The 18,200-nt window shown below is 37.5% G+C and overlaps 1 protein-coding gene and 1 pseudogene across 1 annotated transcript; one reads left to right on the forward strand and one right to left on the reverse strand.

The window, feature by feature from the left end:
- The first annotated feature begins 5,174 nt into the window (after positions 1–5,174).
- Positions 5,175–6,902, forward strand: LOC137839426 (uncharacterized). The gene is made up of 2 exons (XM_068648542.1): positions 5,175–5,308; positions 5,408–6,902. Exons 1-2 carry the CDS (start codon positions 5,175–5,177, stop codon positions 6,900–6,902), a joined length of 1,629 nt encoding a protein of 542 aa, XP_068504643.1.
- A 5,488-nt stretch (positions 6,903–12,390) lies between these two features.
- LOC137805838 (tryptophan aminotransferase-related protein 4-like) lies at positions 12,391–14,153 on the reverse strand (annotated as a pseudogene).
- Positions 14,154–18,200: the final 4,047 nt, after the last annotated feature.

The raw sequence follows: 18,200 nt of genomic DNA on the forward strand, positions 1-18,200 counted from the left end.
GCGGTAGCTATTGTAAATTAAAATTAAAATTGTAAGAAAACATATTTTGGATTCGTTATGGTACAAAATATTAGCTTACCCATCAGCTTCAATAGAAATCACATTTAACTTAGTTGATGATCCTTATCTATTCAGCTCTTTTTCATTCAGTTCCCACACCAGTTAATATTCCAATAATTATCTGTAAAAACATATTCATTTAAACACATGTCGAAAGAAATTTGTTCAAGTAAAAGAATATTACTTACCGACTAAGTAGTCAATATCAAAACCAAGGGCCCTTAACACATAAATTAGGGTGTAATGAGGTATTGCACATGAAACTAGATCATTACCAACACAAGTTACTTTGGTTCCAAACTGAAAATTTATTTTGTATTGGTGACAGGTAGTGCGATAAGATCCTGAATTAGTAGACACACTAAAGAAATAGAAGGAATAAACTGTATCCTCAAATATATCATTTTGAAACTTATAAATTAGAGTTCTTCTAACGGAAACATGAATTATATCACCCTGAAAGATAGCAACAAACATTAAGAATGATTAATAAAAATTACATTGAACTGTAGTAAAAAAAATATGAAAGAAAATGATAAAGTATTTTACATCTTTGTCTTGTATCACCATTTCCATGGAGAATGGAAACTTTGTTTTCTTGAAATCAAAAACAAACCACAAATGTATAACTATCAGGATCCAATTTTCACTTTGTAGATTAACATCTTTGAAACAATTTGTATTTTGTCTTAACACAAACATTGTAATGGTGACCTTTGAGTAAAAGGAAAATGTAGAATGCAATGGTCAATGTGAAACACAAAACATACCGATTATATATATATACATACACACTGAGGAAGTGGTACGAAATTATTTTCAAAAATATCAAAAAAACAACTTTACAATTTCAAATTGAAATAGCTAGGAATAGTAAGAAAACATAATAAAAGTATAAGAGTATTGTGAGACAAAAACAAACATTCCAATTTTCAAATGGGATATAGTTTTAGCTAAGAATAAACATGAATTTAGTTCAAATATGTCATACGACAAAAATAATCATAAATAACATGAAATAAATATTCAGGTAATGAAAAAAAATTAAGTTTAAAAATGTTAAATGAATGACAAAAACAAAGTTAACCATGTCAGGTTTCATACAGAAGAGATTAAGCATATAAAAAATCGAAACTTTAAAACATGCAAACAATTTTGCTTTTAGATTCAGAAAAACATGTTTCTACTTTCAGCATTGTGATTAATGAAATTTTTGTTTGACTTTTAAAACATCAATAAACAATCAGGTTGCATAAAGAAAACATTTGAACAGACATGTATGTATATAAACAATAAACAATCACACTAAACAATTCAACATCCAAGCAATGTGTCCAAAAATTGAAACACAAAGTACAACATTATTGAAATTCTTAGCATGATCTAAAAACCCTACTATGCAAAAAAAAATGGAATTTTAGGTACGTTTGTTTAGGACATTTGCAAAAGAGAATTCTTGTTTAGCAAAAAAAAAGAACCCTTGCTTTGAAATTTCTGAAATAATACACAGATTGTCAGAATACACAGATGCAGAATATAGACAAAAAAAGGTGGAAACCATAAATGACTAAAAATTATAATGAGTGAGATAAAGTTTTAGAAGAGAGTTCAACAATAAAAAGGAAATGTCTTTCAGATAAAAAATTTGAAATATGTTTCAAAGGACAAAAAGTCGAAACAGTAACTACCCAAACAAAAACATTAATCCATTAACGATTAAAAAAACAAAACAAAAAACATAATGAAAAAAACCAAGTGTACAGAAGAACAAAAATATAAAAGAATGGAATCCATAACCGGGAAATCACACCAATTTCATTTAACCATACACTCTTGCTTTTCCATGCGGACGAAAGAAGGAAAAAATATTTCCTTAGTGCTTGATATACTGGGGAATCAGTTTGAAAACATGAAAATCAAGAAGCAAAGCTATAAAAGTAGCGGTGGTGTTCACAGATTACTGAAAACGTAAAGAAGTCAAAGAGGAGAAAAAGTGAGATAGAAAGCGCAAAGATCAACATTAATGATTTAACATAATTAGGTAATAAAAACAAAAGAACCAAATGAAAGAAAGTCGGTAGAAGTATAAAATCATATCTAACATTACTGAAAGTACAAAATGATATTTGAAAAAATGGTAACTCTTTTAATACTTCCTTTGCAAAACATGAAAATGAAGATACAAAACTTGATACAAAGAGCACAAAACAACATCAATGACTTAAGTCAATAAGGTAATACAAACAAAAAAACCAATGCAATGCACGCAAGTAAAGGTTTAAAATCATATTTAAGTTTGCTGAAAGTATAAAATGGGAATGTCATATCCAAAATTTTTAGAGAAAGTGGTTTGAACCAAATGGGATATATGTGTAAAAATGAAAACTTTATCAACACATCCTGTGCAAACATGAAAATGAAGAAACAAACCTATCTTTGACTTGAATACATTAAAAATACAAATTTTCTTAACACTTTCTCTGAAAAAAAAGACAAGATGAAACCTTTATCCCCTTTCCGCCTCATTGTTAACCACACACTTCCTATGGTCCTACCTTGACTATTAACAACACAAACTAAAACAAAAATAAAGGTCTTATGCTATAGACGATGAACATAAAACAAGTTCTTTATCCAACAAAAAGAATCACTTCCATTCAATGGACTATTTTGAGGATATAAAAAATGAGAATGAATGAATGAACTTTACTTGGAGCTGAAAAAAGGACAATAAATGAAGTATTGCAAGAAACCACAATGAGTAAACTATTGGATGAGTTGAAAAACCAAAATGAATGAAAAATTGCATTTATTTAATGGTATTTGATATTTATAAATTTTCAATTAACTTTTATAAATTAAAATAACTTTTATTTGTGTAAAATATTTAATCATTTAGATTTTGTATTTATTTAGGATTTTGAAAGATTTAGAAATATTATTTATTTTAGATTATTATTTAAGTAGGAAATAAAATTATTTAGGATTTGTATTTATTTAGAACTTTGAAAAACATAGATATTTAATTAATTTAGATTTTTATTTAAGAATGACATTAAATAATTTAGGAATTGTACTGATTTTGAATTTTTATTTAAGAATGACATTACATATTTTTGGACTTATATTTATTTATAATGTAGAAAAAACTATAAACTTCATATTTTAGATTTTTATTTAAGTTGAAAATAAAACAACTTAAGATATTGTGATTATTTAGGATTTTGAAAAAAATAAAAAAAATTATTTATTTGAGATTTTTATTTAAGAATGACATTAAATTATTTAGAATATGTGTTGCTTTAGAATTTTGAATAATTTAGTAAATTTATTCATTTTCAATTTTTATTTATGAATGTCATTAAAATTGAGTGAATCTATATTCATTTAAAATTTTGAAAAACTTATAAATTTTATTTGATTTTTTTAAGTAGGAAATAAATAAAAGGACCAAGAATATAAGAAAATATAATGAAAGTATTGTCAGACAAAGAAACTATTCTCATTTTGCAGATGAACAGATTGCAAAAAAATATGAGAACAAAATAAACGAAAGCAAAATATTTGCACAAACAAAGAAAATGCTAAATAATAGTAATAGTAATAATGGACATTTAATATGAATCAGAAAGGTAATTAATGATCTTGGAATTGTAAATTTTGAAAATCTGAAAGAATAAATAAAAATAATTAATAATATAAATAATAATAATATTGGAATTGGAAATAAGTGTGCAACAGAAGTCAGAAAAAGATATGAATCAGAAAGGGAATTAATCATCTTGGAATTGTAAATTTTGAAAATATAAAAGAATAAATAATATTAAATAATAATAATAATAATCAATAATAATAAAATGAAAGTTATAATACACAAACACAATTACCTCTTAAACCTTTTTATACCGACTAGTCCTCGGACATCGATGACTGCTAGTAATGGTGGGCCACATAAGTTGGGTCCCACAAACGGCATGAGCCAGTGTCCCACAAGCGGCATGAGCCAGTGTGCAATTAGTTGTCCGATGTTGATCACCAGGATATGTCGACGTGTCCTCGGCAACAGAGTAAGGCCGATGTGGCATCAGGCATCGGTTGTTTAAACAACTAAATTGGGCCACGAAAGGTGGGTCCCAGAAAACACACCAGTTAGTAATGAAACACCCGGAGGTAGGGGGAAGCCTAAGTCACAAAGGATCCATGCGTGTAGTGTGGACAGGGTGACTAGGCGCAGCACGAGTAAAGAGTCTTGGAAGCCACGAATGTCCGTTAGGGTTAGGGTTTCCAATGGAGACTGCATGCATGGCACGTGAATACTTAGGGCGCCCCCAGAACAGATGGCCCTAGAGATTGGGTGCACAAGGTGGTACCCAGGTGGCCATTCTGTTAAAGGTTGCACTCCAGCAAGGGGAGTCTTACGCGCTAGATTACACTAAGATTGGGTAATAACGGCGCAAGAGCATTTCTCCAGAAACCCTAAATGCGGGTAATGGAAACAAAAGAAACCCTAGACTATATAAAGGGTAGTAAGAAAACCCACAAGGTACGCAGTTTCTGAGATTAGAACTATTACACTCACATATTATTTCTTAGCCCCAGTATTGACTTGAGTGTCGGAGTGCAAACGACCTCTAGGGCGCCCCCTTTGTCTTTGCAGGTGCAGAATGTTTCGATCGAGGGAAGCGCAAACCTAAGAAGGGAAAAGAGGGCGTAAGATCATTGTTAGAGTCAACCGGCAAACAAGTCAACCAGCAAGAACATTTGGCACCCACCGTGGGGCGTTAAAACTTGGTCCCATTGACAAGTGAAGAGAATAGATCCAACAATACGAGGAACACGAGGCAAGGATCCGTCGCACCGAACGGAGGGGAAAACATCACCATGCAACAAATCATGGAGTCTATGTGCGCCCTTCAGGAGACGATGGCGACATCCAGAATGGATCAGGAACGCATCCGGATTGACTTGGCTGAGTCGCAAACAAGGAACGAAGAACTGCGCAGGACCAACGAGGAACTGCGCAGGAATTTGCAGCAGGCAGGGAACACGTGGTGCATGAGCGAGCCCCGCCTACACCACCCAGGGCTTTCCCAATGCCATTCTCGAAGGAGATCATGGATGCCGTGATACCAGCCACCTTCGTAGGTCCTAAAGCCGCCTTTACAGGTGTAGAGGATCCGAAGGCTCATCTCACGGCCTTCCACACCCAAATGATGTTGTTTGGGGGATCTGATGCAGTGCATTGCAAGTTGTTCATGAGCACGCTGACAGGCACAGTGCTAGACTAGTTTCTCATCCTCCCTGACGGACATGTAACGTCGTTTGCGCAGTTTTCTACGTTGTTCAGGGATCAATACATCGTCAATAGGGCTCCCCTGCCAATCTCTTACGATCTTTTTGATGTAAGACAGTACCAGGGAGAATTCTTGAAGGACTTCCTCAGCCGATTTGTGGCACAGGTGGTAAGACTGCACACCAAGGACGAGGATATGGTGGTGCATGCTTTCAGAAAGGGAATCTTACCAGGACCCTTCAGTGAGTCACTCATCAGGTCTCTCCCCAAAACCTTTTGCGAGATCAGGCGTCGAGCGGTAGCGCATATCGTCGCAGAAGAGGAAGTCACCGAGAAGCGCAAAATCGTTGCCCCTGTCTTCCCGCGAGGGCCGAATCGACCTCATCCCATGAGGGTACATGAGGCGACGACAGAGAAGAAGTCTCTAAGGAGCAGTAGCCCTACAAGGCCAGAAAGCCCCAGACCATGGCGCGCGAGGGAGGATGCGCCCCCCAGGCACAACTTCCTGGTAGAGTTGAAGGAGTCGATCGCTATTCCCAACATAGCGGAGAGACGGAAGATGCCCCCGAAAACAAACAAGAGATTGGGGCCTAGCAAGAACGCTTGGTGTGAGTTCCACCAAGCGTATGGCAACCCCATACGTAACTACTTATCACTAGGGCACCAGTTAGACGAACTAGTGAAGAACAATTTCTTGAAGGACTATTTGCAGGAGCCACAAGGGGTTCAGACGTTGGTAGCACCAGGGGGTGATCAAGGGCACGAGATGCCCGTTCATGGCGAAATTCACACCATTTCAGGAGGCTTCTCGGGAGGGGGATGCACTCCTTCTCAGCGGAAGAAATACGCACGAGCGGTGATGACGGTAGAGGTGCAAGAGGCAGACCAGGCTCTTGACATCGACCTCGTCTTCACCAAGGCCGACCTCCGAGATGTCGTCCCCCTCGACAATGACCCAGTGGTGATCTCGGTAGTAACAACGGGAAGAAAGGTGCATCGTGTTCTAGTGGACCAGGGAAGCTCGGCAGACGTGATGTTCTGGTCGACCTTCAACAAATTGCAGTTGTCTCCCAACCAATTGAGGCCTTACATCGGCTGCTTGTATGGATTCGTTGGAGACCAGGTAGAAGTGTGTGGACACATAGAGCTGAGGACCACCTTCACGGATGGTGTAGATTCCCACACAGAGAACATCAAGTACCTTGTTGTTAATGCTCCCTTAGCTTACAACATACTGTTGCGAAAACCTGCCTTGAACAGAATGAGACTAATAGCATCGACAAGGCACATGAGGATGAAACTACCTTCCTTGGAGGGGACTGTGATCACCATCAGATCAGACCAGAAGGAGGCTAAGAGGTGTTACGAGAATAGCCTCAAAACAAAGAAAGGAGTGTTCACTGTCACCACCTGGGCCCCAAGTGAAGAAGGGGTCGCCCGTGTAGAAGTCGCCTGGGAAAGGAGACCCGAACCAGCAGAAGACGTCCTGGAGAGCGAGATCGGTGGCAGAATGTTTAAGTTTGGCAAGTCTCTAGGCCAAGGGACGTAGGACCAAATTGCCGAAGTCATAGCACGCCACCTGGACTCCTTCGCGTGGTCCACCTCGGACATGCCTGGCATAGACCTCGACTTCCTAGCCATCGTCTTACAATGGACCCCCAGGTCCGACCTGTTCGCCAAAGGAGGAGAAAGTTCAACAAGGAGAGGCAGCACGTCATCAAAGAAGAAACGCGAAAGTTGCTGAGTGTCGACCACATTAGGGAGATTCAGTACCCAGAGTGGCTGGCAAATGTGGTGCTGGTAAAGAAGGCCAACAGGAAGTGGAGGATGTGCGTAGACTTCACAGACCTCAACAAGGCCTGCCCAAAGGACTCCTACCCCCTGCCAAGCATTGATGCTTTGGTAGACAGCGCCTCCGAGTTGCAGGTTGCTCAACTTTTTGGATGCCATTTCTGGGTACAACCAGATCAAGATGCATCCCAGGGATGAGTGCAAGACGACATTCATGATGGAGCTATCTTGCTATTGTTACACAGTGATGCCCTTTGGGCTGAAGAACATAGGTACCACCTACCAGAGGCTTATGGACAGGGTACTCGCGCCCATGATAGGGCGAAATATGCAAGCATACGTGGATGATATGGTGGTGACCTCGCAGGTAAAGGATTAGCACGTTGCTGATTTAGAAGAGTTATTTACAACAATAGCTAAGTATAGACTGAAGCTAAACCCAGAGAAGTGTGTGTTCGGGGTGGAAACGGGCAAGTTCTTGGGCTTCTTACTCACCGAACGTGGGATAGAAGCGAACCCAGAGAAGTGCGCTGCAATCCTCGCAATGAGGAGCCCCGATCTCAGTAAAGGAGGTGCAGCAGTTGATAGGGCGGATGGCCGCTCTGTCCAGATTTGTATCAGCTAGAGGGGATAAAGGTAACCCCTATTTATTGTGCCTGAGGAGGAACAGTAGGTTCATATGGACCAGAGAATGCGAGGAGGCATTCCTCAAGCTGAAGGAGTACTTGGCCAGTCCTCCAGTATTATGCAAACCGCAGCTAGGCACACGGCTTTGCCTATACTTTGCGGTCACTGATCGGGCGATCAGTTCGGTCCTCGTGCAAGAGCAGGACCAGGTACAAAAGCTAATTTAATTTGTGAGAAAAGTATTGCAAGGGCCCGAGGTGAGATACCAAGCCCTAGAGAAGGCAGCTCTAGCAATAGTATTCTCAGCGAGAAGACTTCGCCACTACTTCCAGAGCTTTACTGTGGTGGTGATGGCAGACCTTCCCATTTGCAAGGTCTTACAGAAGCCAGGCGTTGTAGGAAGAATTGTGTGTTGGGCGGTAGAGCTATCAGAATTTGACGTACAATATGAGCCTAGAGGCCCTATCAAAGGCCATGTTTATGCTGACTTCGTAGTGGAGCTCTCCTTGGAAGAAATGCACCATGAAGAGTCTAACTTCTTATGGATGCTCTTTGTAGATGGTTCCTCTAACCAACAAGGCAGCGGAGCTGGCGTCATCCTGGAAGGGCCAAATGGGCTATTGATTGAGCAGACCCTGCGATTTGCTTTCAAGTCCAGTAACAACCAGGCAGAGTATGAAGCTCTGATCGTTGGAATACTGTTAGCTAAGGAGATGGGTGCACAATGTTTGTTGGCGAAGAGTGACTCCCTACTAGTCACGGGCCAAGTAATAGGAGAATACCATGCCAAAGACCCTCAGATGGCTACTTATCTAGAATATGTCCAAATCTTGAAGAAGTCATTTGCGGTGTTCGAATTGATACATGTCCCTAGAGAGCAGAATGCCCGAGCTGACTTACTAGCAAAGCTCGCCAATTCGGGCAATGGGGGAAAACAGAGGACAATCATCCAGGAAACCTTGAAGACACCTCGAACCTTCATTGCATATAATTTGGTAGGGGTCCATCAAGTTAGCACGTCGGAAGGGAGGAATAAGAGTCATCGGTCATTGTCTCAGGAGACATTGAAAACGCCTAGGATAAGCACATACCCAATTCTTGGGGAAGAGTCATTGCAGGTCTGTCTGGTTGAAAGAGGAGAAACTTAAATGACGCCCTACAACCGTTACTTGGCTAATGGGATACTCCCGCTGAAACACACAGAGGCCAGAAAAATAAAGAAGAATTCGACCAAATACACCCTCATTGATGGGGAATTATTCAGACACGGGTTTACCCACCTTATTTTGGTATGTGTAAGCGGTGAGCAATGCGCGCGAATAATGGCATAACTCCATGAAGGGATATGCAGAAGTCACATCGGTGGCCAATCTCTAGCATCAAAGGCCATTCGCGCGGGATACTATTGGCCAACCATAAGGGAAGACTGCACGAGGAACACACAGCAGTGCAAGCAATGTCAGCAACACGCCGACTGGCACAAGGCGCCACCAGAAGAGCTCAGATCAATTTATAGCCCTTGTCCATTTCATACCTGGGGAATCGATATCCTAGGGCCTTTCCCTTTGGCGATACGGCAGATGAAGTACCTCGTGGTTGCCATATTTCACGAAGTGGATAGAGGTTGAGCTAGTGGCGCAGATTACAACCCACAAGATTCAGCACTTCGTGTTGAAGAACATAGTATGCCGCTTTGGAGTACCAAAACAGTTGGTGTCTGATAATGGCAACCAGTTCGAAAGCCAGCAGTTGGGAAAGCTTTGTACAGAACTTGGGATAAAACAGGTGTTCGCATTAGTCAAACACCCCAGACGAATGGGCAGGTTGAGTTTGCCAACCGAGTTCTGCTCAGAGTTCTGAAGAGAAGGTTGGAGAAGGCCAAAGGGACCTAGGCAGAAGAAGTCCCCATAATTGTGTGGGCTTACCACAGTACTCCCCAGTCCACCACCAGGGAAACACCCTTCAGCTTGGTGTATGGTTCGGACGCGATAATTCCCATAGAGATCTAGGAGAACTCGCCACGCTTTCAGAACTTCGTGACCGAGGAGTCTAATGAAGAAAGAAAGGTGAATCTAGACTTACTGGATGAGGTCAGGGAGGAAGCAAGAATCAAAGTTGAAGCCTTGAAGAGAAGGGTGGAGTACAAGTACAGCTCCAAGCTGAGACCTCGGCAGTTCCAGGTCTCTGACCTGGTGATGCGGAAGGCCCACCCATACCAGCTAGAGAACAAGTTGTCTCCCAAGTGGACTGGTCCTTTCAGGGTGACAAAGGCCCTTGGAAAAGGGGCATACAGGCTTGAGACATTAGAGGGCGGCGCGATTCCTCATACATGGAATGCGACCAACCTCAAATTTTACTTCAGTTGAACTAGTGCATTGTACGTAGTTTTTAGGGGACACTTTTTTTTCCTTACAATGGTTTTTTAACGAGGTCACCCAATAAAGTTTCGGTTGAAGTATATTCTCGAGTATTTTGTACAATGTAGTTTCGAACCATTCACCTGGGTTAGAGGTCTTGAGGTTGGAAAAGGTAGCTTCGCAAAGAACACCTCCCCCTTGAGTGAAAACGCTAAGGTTGATTAATTCCCTTTCTGATTCATATCTTCTTTTTCTGACTTCTGTTGCACACTTATTTCCAATTCCATTATTATTATTATTATTATTATTATTATTATTATTATTATTATTATTATTATTATTATTATTATTATTATTATTATTATTATTATTATTATTATTATTATTATTATTATTATTATTATTATTATTATTATTATTATTTATTATTATTATTATTAATTACTTTTATTTATTCTTTCAGATTTTCAAAATTTACAATTCCAAGATCATTAATTACCTTTCTGATTCATATTAAATGTCCATTATTACTATTACTATTATTTAGCATTTTCTTTGTTTGTGCAAATATTTTTCTTTCGTTTCTTCTGTTCTCATATTTTTTGCAATCCGTTCATTTGCCAAATGAGAATAGTTTCTTTGTCTGACAACTCATGATATTTTCTTACTATTCGTGGTCCTTTTATTTATTTCCTACTTAAAAAAAATTAAATATAATTTTTAAGTTTTTCAAAATCTTAAATGAATATAAATTCACTCAATTTTAATGTCATTCTTAACTAAAAATTGAAAATAATAATTTAAATAATATAAATAATTGCATTTATGTAATAAATCTCAAATAACAAAATTCACAGATTATTCATGCTTTCAAACATATAATAATTCATTCATGATACATATAATAATTCATTCATGATACTGTAATATCTTTAAACAAATCCACATAAAATAATTTATTTATATTATTTTGTTATTTATGATTTGACTTATTTGCTACATTATGTATCAAATTAATTTTTAACATTACATAACTTATTACCCAATATATAAACAATAAAATTAAATATATATATATATATATATATATATGACGTGGCAGAAATCGTGTCAACTTGGCACGGTTTCAGTATGACAAGGCAGAAGTCGTGTCAAGTTGGCACGACTTCAGTATGACATGGCAGAAGTCGTGCCTAATTGCGACGATTTGTGCATATGAAGTCGTGTCGAATTAGCACAACTTGCCTAAATTTGTAATTTTTTTTAAACGGACCCTATTTTGGTAAAAACCAAAAAAATAACCTCATCATGGTCAAAAAACCATTTACTTAATTATGATTTCAGTTCTTCAAATTTGAAAGTAAACTCTTCAAATTAAAAAAAAAAATACATCTTTTAAATTAAATATCATTCCTTTTTCGTTTAAAGAACTGAAAACGGTAAATTTCGAGGTTGAAAACGTATTTATTTGGCATTTTGGGATTATATATACATTAAAGATGGTTTTTTTTTCATAACAAATATTCCTTTATCTTTCACGTTTGTAATTTCTAAGATAAAATTAGTATTTTTATCAAGCGATATATTAAATATGACTAAGAACTTCTACCTAACACGGAAAAATTATTTAATGACTTTCAAACAACGTGAATGTAAAACCAAGAGGATGAATTAATACTAAGAAAGTGATCAATGAGAAATCCAACCAAACGGACAAAAAGGATAGTTCACGTGTGAAACTAAAGAGAAAAATGGAAGACTAATGAAAATAGTTGTTTTAGGGATTTAATTAAAGGTTAAAAAATTTACTAAATAAAAACTAATTTTAAAAATAAAAAATCATTAATTACAGTATTTATTAAATTAAGTATATATTATTTTAAAAACGAAAAATTAATCTATATTATTAATAAAATTATAAACTAGTTTTTAAATTAATATCTAATTAACTATTAATTATTAGAGTTCAAAATTTCTAAAGTGTGTAGCTAAAATATTAGTAATTAATTAAATATCAAAAACTAATTTATAAATTTTATTAATAATAGAAATTATTTTAAATATCAATAATTTTAAATTTCTAAAATAATATCTAATTTAATTAATATAATGATTAATTATAATTTATTTTTAAAATTATTTTTTGTTTAATAATTTTTTAATATATTATCTTGTTAAATAGTAATATATACCCTTGAACAAAAGTTTTAATTTTATTTTAGAAATGTCAAACACATTATAAATTATTTCAAACATTTTTTTTTATCTGCAAAGAATGGAATTAAAATTAAAGGAGATACAAAGGGGTATCCCAATCCTTTTACACAAAACACCCTCAAAGAAGGAGAGATCGAACCATTTGCTATAAAATGCTACAAAAACTAACATTAAAAAACAACCTACCTCTAGAACACTAATAAAACTAGAACAAACAGAGGCAACAACGCCATCAACATCCCCACAAACCACAGGACCTCCTTCATCCTCACAATCTATATAGCCTGACAAAACTGAAAAAAACCTGAAGGCTGCAGAATTCAGTGTTTTGTGGCATTTTGAGCAGTCACCACCAGCCATTCCCTTGTTTCTCCTATTCAGCTGTTGGTATTTCAGGACTCGACAGCATATAAATGTGCCCAAAAACGAATTCCCGGGATTGGCATTCATCTTGGCTTCTAATCAGACTGGGAGCACGTAATGATCATCATCAGTATATATACTTCCTGTACGACCATTGATGCCAGTAGCTTCAAGGGTTTCATAGCAGTTTTTATCTTCTTCTCTCTCACACTTCAACCAAGCGTAAGCTGGTGAGATATCTCTTTCCCTTTTGAAGAGGGTGCAGTATTTGGTAGACAGTTTCTGCAAAGAAAAGCGTTTTAATTTAGATATGGTTTCTTTCAACTTTCTCCAATGATGCCTCATGGTTGAATATGCAAATTTGAATATCTGTTTTCCATCATCTTCTTCAAAAACAACGTCCAGAAGCATAAAAGCTCTCAGCTGAGCCCCGCGGGAAACTCCCATGGTGTTCATATCCAAATATGTCAACATCTTTTCATATACTGTTTCATCCTATGATATTACCCGTCCAAATCGGCTCCCAGCATGGCCTGTGAGATTTAAGAACTCCCTTAGTCAACTTTCCATCCGGATTGCTTGGTGAAGTGACAAACTCAATGAATGTAGAGTTACTAACTGTGTTGTTAATCCGTGAGGATGTGCTTCCTTCATAACTAAAACTCCTAGCATTGAAAAATTGTGAATGTGTTCTATACACAGGGTAAAGTGGTGGTGTGGCTAGTACTTTTGCTAGAGGTAGTACAGATGTGTCGGGAGACAAGGCATAAACTACAGCATTTAGGAGTTGTGTTAAGCCACTTCCAAATACAAAGTATTTTCCTTCAGTGATTGCATTTCCAACTATACCATGGAGTTTTTGGATAAGGTCCACCAAAAGTTGTGAGATGTATGATCCATCACTATAAGTATAACCCATTTTGTGCCACCCTGATACTAATATAACACTGCTTCTGGCATGTTTCTTCCAAAAAAGGCTCAAAAAAATATGGATCCCCACTGAAGGCTGCAGAATTCAGAGTTTTGTAGCACACACCCCTACCGATCCCGCAAGACATACTCTGCCGAGGCAACAATCACAGCAGATATGGTCTGTCTAGAGATCAAAATAGCACCAAGATTCCTTTGCTTCTACAAAAACACCACAGGGCTTGACCCAGGGGGAACCATGTCCGCTTTCATGGATAAACTCCCGAAACACGACTACTACCAATGACAGAAAAATGATCACCTTATACCTGCTAAGAACCAACCTCACTTCCTTATTATACCATACCTGTTTCAGCTCGAACTCCAACCACTCAGCGAACCAAGAGAAGACATTGGTTCGGATACAAGAACCAGTCCGAGAAAGCATACGAAAAATCAGATGTTTTGTGCTTTAACCATAACCATGACTGCAGCTGAGCGTTCTGGAAAATCTCATCGGAGTCAGGCACCCCTTGTCTGAAAATCACTATGTTCCTATGCTCCCAAATACAGCTAACGATAGCCGCCTAAAAACCTAACCATACCTAATTCTGTTGACTGGAAATATGTGTTAGATGAAAATTCATAAAGTGGTTCATGAGGTCCTTATTTGGACACCTAGAATACCAATCCACCTATAACATCGGGACCACACTTGTTGTGCAAAACCGCATTCTAAAAAAAGGTGTTGAGAGGATTCCTCCGACAGATTACAAAGAGCACAAAGGGTTGAGGTCACATGCACACCTCATATCAACAAATTAACTCTATTAGGAATTCTATCAATGAGGATTCTCCAAGTTGTAGTAAGTACTTTGGGCATGGCTTTAGCTTGCCATAGGAGACTAAACACACCTTCCCTTGCGGCTGAGCATTGGTGATTATCCAACATAGAATATGCTGACTTAACCGAGAACGTACCCTTCTGGTCCCCCTTCCATAGAAGTTGGTCAAGGGAATCCTTACACAAAGCACCCGTACTTAGTCTGGACAACATGTCTACCTCCATATCCGTCTCCCAATGAAACCTGTCCCTCCTCCAATTCAAATTCCACTGCCAACTATTCTTTTCCCATACTCCTACCTCCCCCACCCTTTTACCTTGGTCAAGTGACAAGGAAAATAGTCTAGGGTACACTGATCTAAGACATTCATTCCCAAGTCACAGATCCTCCCAAAATCTCACTATGGCTCTGTTTCCTACTTTCCACCCAATGGCCTTTTGGAACCAACCGTCTTCAACACCTTCACCGCAGATTTTAGTGAGATCCTTCCACCACCATGATTGGTATTTCGACCTAAGCTGTATATTTTCTGCTACTGTGCCGTATTTAGATGAGAAAATCTCTTTCCATTTTCCTCATTCACTACTCATGAGCCTCCATCTCCATTTCGCCAGGAGAGCCACATTAAAGTTCTTCATTTCCTTCACCCCCATGCCTCCTAACTCTAAAGGCTTACACACATTATCCCAGCTAACCCAAGATATCGACTTGCTTGCTCTGTTTTCCCCAAGCCCATAAGAACTTCCTCTGAATGCTACTGATTTTATTGTACACTGCTACGGGGGCTTTGAAAATCGAGAGGTAGAACAAAGGAATGGCAGTGAACACCGATTTCAACAGACAGATTCGTCCTGCCATTGAAAGAAATCTCCCTTTCCAAGAGCTAAGTTTGGCTTCGACCTTTTTAACTACCGGATCCCAGAACTGTATCTTCCTCGGATTACCACCCACCTCAACCCCAGATATTGGAAAGGAAGCTTCATCGTTTTACGATTCAGATAATATAATTTCAAACATAATCATAGAAATATAATTCTCAGATAATATAATTTTAAAAAAAATTATATACCAAACACAGATTTTGTCGTATATATAGTTCGTTAATTTTTTATCTCTCAAAACTTATTAAATATATTTCAAATTCCGCTCCATATATTTAACAGAATAAATATTTACTTTTATAGTTACAATTTATATTTGAAATAAATTATACTATAATATATTTATCTAACGAATATTTTAAATATAAAAATTATATTTTCTTTCATAATAAATACTTTAAATTATTGGAATGTAAAATTATTTTAAAATTGAACTAGTCTCGGTTTAACTTTAATTAACCCAACTATTGAAGAAATTAGTGCCCAAATGTATCTACATAATTAATTATATCTTGCTTGTTAAATTTGGTGTCAAATTCCCATCTATTACTATTTTTTATATATAATGAAAAGTATTAAGAGAGACAAAATTTACTTCAGTAATATATATTTTAAGTATAAAAAGAACAACCACAAGATTCATAAAATTAGTCCATGATATGTTACAAGTTTCAAATAAATTAGAGTGGGGAAATCACAGAATTTCAGTTTGGTCAAGTAAAATATATATCTTATTTTTTCTTCTAGAAATGATTGGTAATAACCGCTTTTTTATTTGTTTGTGTGTGATTCCTTCAAATAAAGACTTTAAATTGACTCAGCTGCTGCAGTTGACCATCCCAACATCATGTTTATACTTCTTCTTTTAGAACAAAATGACATATTTTTTACAACGCACTTTATTACACATTTAATAAATTAATAAAATATACAGATAAAATAGTTAATTAGATATTAATTAAAAATTATTTATTATATATCAATAATTTTTAATTGAATTACTATATTAATTAATAATTAATATTTTTTATCTTCAAAATTATTTTTTATTGTATAGTTTTTTTATAATGATCTGTTTTATATTGGTGTATTTTTTATAAGATTTATATTTTTCTTTTACACAATGACAAATAATATATTAGACATTTTGTAGATATCTTCAATACTGTTATTTCATGTAATATTCAATTCTATCATAGTTAAAATTGGGAAATACATATTAGTTACTATGCATAATTTATAAACGAATGTGAATATTACTAGAAAATCATAATATAAATAATTTTAGTGATAAAAATAATTAGTGTTTCTGTTGGTTGACTCGATTGTCTTCGTACGTCTACGACGATCGCACGTCCAATTATCTTTGTCTTCGTTCGTGCCTTTCTTCGATCAAACACCTGAAAATGAAAAGACAAAGGGTGCTCTAGAGGTCGTTTGCAATCCAACGCTCAAGTCGGTATAAGGCTAGGAAACACCGAAACTTAGTTGTGTAAAGCTTTGTGTATAATCTGTGTGTGTATTAGCGTAAGCGTTGCGTAAAAACTTGCGTACCTTATTAGGTTTGATACTACCCTTTATATACTCTAGAGTTTTCGTTGTTTTCGCTAACCGCAATTAGGGTTACCAAAGGTGTGCCTTAGCACCACTACCACCCACTCTTAGGGCAATCTAGCGCATAAGGCTCCCTTACTAGAGTGCAACCTATGACCAGATGACCACCTTGGTACCAACTTGTGCACCTAATCTCTAGGGCCATCCGTCCTGGGAGTGCCCTAGATGTTCACGTGCCATGCATGCAACTTACCCCTGGAACGTGACCCTCACGTATCGTATCTCTTCTAGTGGCTTTTTACTTGTGTTACGTTGGAACGCGTCATCCACACCGCACGCATGGACCCCTCGTGATCTAGGCTTCTCCCTAACTAATAACTGGTGTGTGGTCTGGGATCCACCTCTCGTGGCCCAGCTCTGTTGTTTGAATCACCGATGTCTGATGTCTCATCGCCCTCACTATATTGTCGAGGACACATCACTACATCTGGGTGATCAACGTCTGACCACTCTTCGGCACCTTAGCTCACGTGTCTTGCGAGACACTGGCTCACGCCGCTCCTAGGATCCAGCTTACGTGGCCCCATCATTACTAGCGGTCAACAACGCCCGAGGACTGGTCGGTACAATCAGTTTCTATAATGATTAAATTAGATACTATTTTAGAAACTAAAAAAAAATAATTAGTAAAAAAAAATAATCAAGATTGTAAAACTTTTTCTCGATTTAGGTCGATTTCAGCAAAAAATGTGAATCCCTCCCAGTCTCAAGACTTCTAACCCAAGGGAAAGCTTATGACTGACCTCATCTTCGCTCAAGGCGGAAGAGGATTTCTCTGATGAACCATTTCTTCCAACCTTAGCGTTTTCACTCGAAGGGGAGGCATTTTCTGCGAACCTACCTTTTCCGCACTCGAGACCTCTAACATAAGGGGACGACTCGTATCTGACCTCATCTTCGCTCAAAGGTGAAGGAGGATTTCTCTGGTGAACCATACTTGTTCATTCTTGGTGTTCTCACTCGAGGGGGAGGTGTTCTCTACGAACCTACCCTTCCCACTCTCGAGACTTCTAACCCAAGCGAACGATTCGTAACTGACCTCGTCTTTGCTCAAAGTTGAAGGAGGATTTCTCTAGTGAACCATTTCGTTCAACCTTGACACTATCACTCGAGGGGGAGGTGTTCTCTGCGAACCTACCTTTCCCGCTCCCAAGACCTCTAACGCAAGGAAAACAGTTCGTATCTGACCTCATCTTTGCTCAAAGGCGAAGGAGGATTTCATTGGTGAACTATTTCGTTCAAC

This window comes from Phaseolus vulgaris, chromosome 3, assembly GCF_000499845.2.
Source record: "Phaseolus vulgaris cultivar G19833 chromosome 3, P. vulgaris v2.0, whole genome shotgun sequence".
NCBI lineage: Eukaryota > Viridiplantae > Streptophyta > Magnoliopsida > Fabales > Fabaceae > Phaseolus > Phaseolus vulgaris.

Bases quoted from the DNA above. Each gene is read 5' to 3' on its own strand.
- LOC137839426 (XM_068648542.1), top strand. From the start codon at position 5,175: ATGGATGCCGTGATACCAGCCACCTTCGTAGGTCCTAAAGCCGCCTTT. The intron at 5,309-5,407 runs GTTGTTCATGAG...TACGTTGTTCAG, and splicing joins TCTGATGCAGTGCATTGCAA to GGATCAATACATCGTCAATA.